Source organism: Chaetura pelagica, unplaced genomic scaffold (genome assembly GCF_000747805.2).
Source record: "Chaetura pelagica isolate M959 unplaced genomic scaffold, ChaPel_1.0 scaffold591, whole genome shotgun sequence".
NCBI classification, from domain to species: domain Eukaryota; kingdom Metazoa; phylum Chordata; class Aves; order Apodiformes; family Apodidae; genus Chaetura; species Chaetura pelagica.
The window spans coordinates 127,476-133,990 of NW_009951959.1; the positions used below are offsets into that span (position 1 = coordinate 127,476).

Sequence of the window (6,515 nt, forward strand, 5' to 3'; positions counted from 1 at the left end):
CCCCCATCAACCACCCGCACCCGCAGCAGCTCCCGTTATGGGGCAGAGAGAGCCCGGGGACCCCCGGGAGGGGAGGTCCGGCCGCCCACGCCCCCACCGACCCGTCACCAAACCGGTGTTTTACACCCCAAAGCTGCGTGTTCCGCTGCGGCAGAAGATGAACACAAAGTCAGAACCAGCCACCTGGGGACGGGACGGTCGTTTATTCACAATCAGCAGAAGCACTTGCAACTTTCATTTTTTTCCCTAAAGGAATCACGTTTCCCCACTCCCTCCCCCCCGACCAGACACTGTCTCAGAGCCCCACACCGAGGGGGGTTTACCTGGTACGTGTCCTTTATCATCCTCACCGTGTCCCGGGAACGGCCCCGCTGGCGGCCGCCGCCTCCCCGAGACCTGAGGCTCCCCACGTGGCTCCTGCCATCAGCCTGGTTAAGGGACAACCCAGCCAGGGCCAAAGGTTATCACCCGCTGGATGCTGCACACATTCCTGATTGGGAAGTCTCGGGATCCGTGGGGCTCACGGAGCAGACGGGCCAGCTGCAGCTGGCAGTCGTGGAAGACAAATGTCCATGGGTGGCTCTGCCAGGGTGGGCTGGGAAGCCCAGCAGGGGAAGGCAGCAGCTGTCTTGCTCGTGCAAAGAGCTCCAGGCCACAGGAGTGGATGTGCCAGTGCTTAGAGTCACCCCTTCTTCTCCCAGCACAGCATTCCCAGCACTGCCACACCATCCCGACATCCCTGAAGGCTGCACTCACAGCTCCAGTCCCACCCCAGCTCCTGCCCCAGCCAGTGCCCCAGGCAGGCAGCAGCTGGGGGTGTCCAAGCCAGGTTCCTGATTGCAGTTTGCAATGAAGAAAGCGTGGACGCCACGTAGTGTTCCAGAGACTGACAATTCCCACTCTAAATCCTGGAGCAACCAGCTCTGCCAGCCACCCCTCCGTTTTGCCCAGGAAGCTCCTTCCTAAGCTAGAGCCCAAACTCCAGTCAGCCAGTCATGCTGTCTGAGAGTGACTCTGCCTTCTCCAGGACACCTCCACATGGCTCAGAAGCACCTGCCTCATCCTACATCAACACCTCAATGTTCAAAGGCTGCATCGTGCAGAAGCTGCGACCAACCCAGAGAGCTGAGACACCTCCCAGCAGGGCCCAGTTTGGTCCAGGGTGGCTTCTCCCAGTCCTGCTGAGAGCCCCAGCACTGACAGAGCCACTTTTTTCCATCACCAGGTCCATGTAACAATCAATCCAGAAGATTAAGGTAACCAATACAGACAGCTGCAGGGGGGACACAGGAGCTGTGCCAAAGCTGCAGGGAAACAAGGCCGGGCTGGCAGGTGTCACCTCCTGTCACACAGCTCCGCGGTGGCCAAGCTGCTGCACAAGGGGAGGAGGTGGCAGAGCTAGGTTAAAGCCAGCAGTTCCTCAACTAGAACAAAGTCCTTTCCAGACAGAAAGACCCCACCAGGACATCCCTGCAAGGCAACTTACAGAGCATTAGCCCAGCTGGGACCCTGCTGGGGAAGCCCCTCCTCAAAACACCCTGTCAAACTCCGTCTGGTTGGTGGCTGCCGGGTTCCTGCCTTGGTTGGCCGGCTGCTGGGGCATGTGGCCGCCCCTCCTGCGCGGGGGGGCCAGGTACTCAAACATGGACTGGTTGTGGGTGGACAGCATGTTTTTGAGGTCCGAGGGCATGGGGTCTGACCAGAAGAAGTCGTGGTTGAGGGCGTCGTCGCTGTCGATGCGCTGGGCAGGGTCCAGCACCAGCAGCTTGTCGATGAGGTCCAGCGCGTAGGGGTCCTTGACGTAGGCCTTCAGGCGGTCCTTCACCTTCCGCTTCTGGCCCTTGGGGAGATCCAGCTTCTGGTACAGCTCGTACTTATCCACGTTTGGCCAAACCTGGCAGGGAAGGAGGGAGGGTTGGGAAGAAAGAGTTAAGCAGAGGACAAGCCATTTTTTTTTTTTTTGGATGCTAACACCCTCAGGCAAAAGCAGGGCGAGGTCTTCGGAGAGAGTAATACTATTTTATAACCTCCAATCCAGCAGACCGTGTTCCCTCAGCATGAAGGAGGCACTGAAGACTGCACTAAAGCTTGGAGACATATGGACAAGCCAGGACAGAGTCCTCCTAGTGCTGGAACAGCATGCAGCATGCCCCAGGATTTCTGCTTCTCCCACAAAAAAGCTAGCAAAGAGCACAGCTAAGGCCAGCAACAACATCCAGAAAGGTAAAGTGACAGAGCTTACTGCTAAGTACCAAGTGGATGTATCTTTAATCTCAGAAAGCAAAGCGTGCTGCAATCACGAGCGCTTACCTCACCCTTGACCTGGGAGTGGCCGTTGCAGGTTAGATACAACCTAGATATTTAGATATTTAGAAAGCACCTTCAATGTACGTACATAATGTACACGGGCTCTAGGCCTCTGCAGCTGCCTGCACAACCACCTGCCTAATGCAGCCCCTAGACCAAGAGATCCCTCAGTTCCATCCCCCATGAGAAGGTACAAGAAGCTGCCCTTAAATAAGGAGCTGAAAAAGGGCTGAGTGTTCACACCAGGGCCCAGCCAACACCACAAACCACAAGCCAGAATTAAAAAGGCTTTTCAAGGTGAAAAGCAAAGCAGCTGAGACATACCCCTCAACACAAACAAAAAAACTCATCCTTAAGCAGAAATTCAGAGGGTGTTTACCTGGGAGACAACCCTTAAACACAGGCTAGAACAGATTCTTACACGTCAACCAGCATCCTCTCTGTGCTCAAAATAAGGACACAACTCATCCCTCCTGAAGGAGGTCTGGGAGGCCAAGTTCACCCTCTTCTCCTTAGGAGGTTGCAGGAAGTAACAACACAGCTGTAGTTTACACAGAGCAGCAAGAAAAGTGCAGTACCCCACTGTGCACTCAGCTCCCAGGGGACAAAGAGCATTTGCAGGAGCTTCCCCAGCCTCCCTGCCAGCAGTGAGCACTTCCAGTGCCAGGAATGTACAGCAGCCAGTGCACAGGGCAGGCCCAGGAGTGCCTGGTCCCTACCCGCATCACGGCCTCACAGCTCCCTCCTCCCACACTCTCCCTCACCTCTGGTGTGATGGATCCACAGAGCTGGCTGATGAGGGTGAGCTGGTGCTGCTCCGTGTTCCCCTGCATGATGGGGCTGCGGGTCCACATCTCTGCCATGATGCAGCCTCCACCCCAGAGGTCAATGGGGGGACCATAGTCCCGCTCCCCTAAACAGAGAGGCCGCGTTAAGTCACCCGTGGGCACGGGAAGGGCAGAGGAGCCAGCAGAGCCCATCACCTCCTACCTAGGAGCAGCTCTGGGGGCCGGTACCACAGAGTCACCACGCGGTTGGTGTAGCGGTTGGGCTGGCTGTTCTTGGCCAGGCTGAAGGCTCGAGCCAGCCCAAAGTCTGCCAGCTTCAGGACCCCATCCCGTGTGATCAGGACATTGGCAGCTTTCATGTCCCGATGCAAGATCTGCGTGAGGACAGAGATGGAGAAGTTAAGCTGCTAAGGTGCCCTCCTTGGGAGTCTGGTGCCAGCAGGGGGCTCAGGCTCCAGAGGTGGAGGACAAGGAAGGATTTCCCTCCAGCCCGTGGGAAGATGCTCCCTCCTTGCAAGGCCACAGAGAGCAGAGTGACCTCCGAGCACAGCACAGATCTGGCCTGTTACCTTGTTCCTGTGGATGTAGTAAAGTCCATTCAACAGCATCTGCATAACTTTCTTGATCTCTGAGAGCGTGAACTTGACGTGGGCGTTGCTGAGGAGACCAGCCAGGTCGTGCTCACAGAAGTCAAACACCAGGTAGATGCTGCCCTTGCAGCGGTTGTACGGGGAGGCTATGGGAGAGGCAAGGAGGGACTGTCAGTGTGGGACCTTCAGCCCCATCACAGCTCCTTCTGAGCCTGCTGCTCCTGCCAACACTCACTAGACAAAACCCCCAGGGCACAGGAACACGGAGAACACTGCAGATCTCCAGATCCATTGCAAAGAGGCACCAGGACAGCCCAACCAGCAGTGGAAGAACAGGGGACGAGGAGCAGAGTAGTGAATTTCCACCAGAGATGGAAGGAAAGGGCAGGAAAACCTTTGAAGCTTCGTTTTGTGTTGTTCTGGGCACCTCAGAGCTGTGGGGTTTCCCTCCTGCCAGCTGTGGCTGGAAGGTGAGGGTACCACCAGGTGCCAACCCAGCAGAAACAGAGAAAATCTGTCTAACACAACAACAAGGTTTTCTGCAATCTCAAACACTATCTGTAAAAACAGAGTGATCTGGATCAAAATTATCTAAACGATCTAAAACTCACTCCTACTGAAGGCAAGAAAACCCCAAAGGAAGCAATTGATTTCAATCTTGTTCCTAGAACACACGTGGAAAACATGATTAAAAAGAAAGGCTGGTTTTTTATCAGCTGTGATCAGCAAAAGCTGCTGAACAACAAGTCCCAACCAGAACATGACAGCACCTATGGACCCACACCACTGCCCTCTGCCAGCCAGGCTGGCTTTGCAGCTCCTTACAGCCCTTATCACACCTTTCCAAAGTAAAAAGAGAAAAGCTGCAAGTTTAAGAGCAGTAAATGCAACATTTCTACTTGACTGGAAATGAGGTCAAGGTGGATTGGGATGAAAAAACTGGAAGGCAAACAAAACCCAAACAATTGACATGTCTACAAAAATATTTACCCTAGGCAGGCCAGACCTGCAATCATCACAACTCATTTAGGCAGGAAATAGATTAAAATTTAACTTTTTGTCAGTATTCCTACTTGTATCTGTTCAAGCAGTGATATACATGAGTAACTTCAAGTTCCCAGTCCTAGGCCAGGGATTTCTACCAGTTCAGTGACTGGAATATTTTAAAAGCATCATCACTTTCATTTTTATTTAACCGAGATGGCTGCCTGGGGGGTGGCAGCCTCTAATGTCAGTGATCATTTTCAGACCCCTTTTTCCAGTACAAACCCAGAGAAGAGAACAATGTATAAAAACTAGCAAGTGGTATAAAGAAATTTCACTGGCACCAGAGCCTGCCCAGGTACACTGAGCACACCAGTCCCACTGAGTGAGGAGGAAGCAGGACTCAGAACCCCCCCACGTGGGGCCCCTGCAGGACAAGTGGTCACCACTGCCCACAGAAAGGGACACTGAGCAAGTCTCCAGCTGTGTCCTCAGCTTGGAGCTGCCACAAAAAATCAAGCCCCAGTGGAGAGGAGTGGCTCCAGCTCCTGACACACCATGCACAGCCTTGAGATCAGCTCCCTCTGCTTCAGTCACTCCAGCACTGCTTTATTTACAGCCTCTCAGGCACTTTTCCAACACAGGCAGGATTCACTGTCATAATGCAGCCACACCCCAGCAGTTTTTCCAGCCAGGCTGCAGCAACATCCTAACCCATTTAAAAACAGATTTCCAAGATGAGTTATGTCAGCCCCATGTCCCAGGCAGGAACTGAGGCCTCTGCTCAGCCCTGGGGCCCCACTCCCAGCAGAAAAGACCAGCCTGCTCAGAGGCCAAGGAAGGCAGACAGAAAACAAACCCAGTGTGAGAGATCCCTGCAAAGCTACCTTTGGTCCTGCAGATTTCAATCAGGTTCACCACATTCTCATGTTTGAGCAGCTGGAGGATTTTAATCTCTCGCAAGGCTGTGATGGGGAACTGGAAAGAAGGAAAGAGAGGACAGGGATTAGGAGCTGCAGACCAGGCAAGACATGACCACAGCAGCTTGGCAGGGGACATCCTCCAGCAGCACAGTGACAAGCCATCACGGGAGGGCAATCAGAGCTTCCAAACAGAACACCAGCACTGGGATTGCCCAGGTTTGCTCACTGCTGGTGAGAGATTCTGCCCCAAGATAGAGGCGTCTGGGAGGGGCCGAGATTGGCACTCAGGCACCTCCCTCCTCTTCTCACCTTGCATGTTTGTAACACGGACACCAGCTGCAGAACAGCCCCCTTGCTGCCTGCACTGCTCACCCTGCTGCTCTCTGCTCAGTTTGTCCCCAGGCAACAGCCAAGAACGACCCTCGAAGCTGAAAAGGTGATAACAGCCCACTTGGGCGTGGCAGCCACAAGACCCAACCTTATCGCAGCACCGGCTGGAGAGGAAAATGGCCACAGGGTGGGATCCTGTCCACACCCTTACAGGCTCAAGCTCTGCCTCGTTATAGCAGCAACATTGTTAAAGAACAGCGTGAAAAAGCATCTCCACTGCCGCAAGGGTTAAGCTTTCACCCACCAACCCCCCCAGCCCAGGTGCTCCCCAGCCACGCTCCCACACTCACCCCCTCCTTCTCGTTTTCCATCAACACTTTCTTCAGCGCGACCTTCTTGCCCGTCTGACGATGTTTGGCTTTAAAAACTTCCCTGTAAAAGAAAGAAACAAAACGAGAGAGAAACCCGTGAGAAGCGCGAAGAGGAAGGGAAGGAGCCCGATGCTCCTCACCGGGGACCGGAGGCACCAGAGCCCCGTACAGACCCCGAACCGGCCCAGCCACGGGACAAAGGGCCTCGGTACCGGCTGAGCC

At 54.4% G+C, this 6,515-nt stretch overlaps 1 protein-coding gene across 1 annotated transcript in view; it reads right to left on the reverse strand.

Annotated features, from left to right (window-relative positions):
• Positions 1 to 1,441: 1,441 nt before the first annotated feature.
• CDK9 (cyclin-dependent kinase 9) overlaps positions 1,442 to 6,515 on the reverse strand; it is a 7,137-nt gene continuing 2,063 nt past the window's right edge. The window contains exons 2-7 of the mRNA XM_010000679.1: positions 6,273 to 6,354; positions 5,557 to 5,647; positions 3,665 to 3,831; positions 3,298 to 3,469; positions 3,072 to 3,220; positions 1,442 to 1,894 (exon numbers count right to left, since the gene is read on the reverse strand). Coding sequence (XP_009998981.1) covers positions 1,529 to 1,894; positions 3,072 to 3,220; positions 3,298 to 3,469; positions 3,665 to 3,831; positions 5,557 to 5,647; positions 6,273 to 6,354 — 1,027 coding nt within the window. The 3' untranslated portion in view covers positions 1,442 to 1,528. The remainder of the gene's footprint in view (positions 1,895 to 3,071; positions 3,221 to 3,297; positions 3,470 to 3,664; positions 3,832 to 5,556; positions 5,648 to 6,272; positions 6,355 to 6,515) is intronic.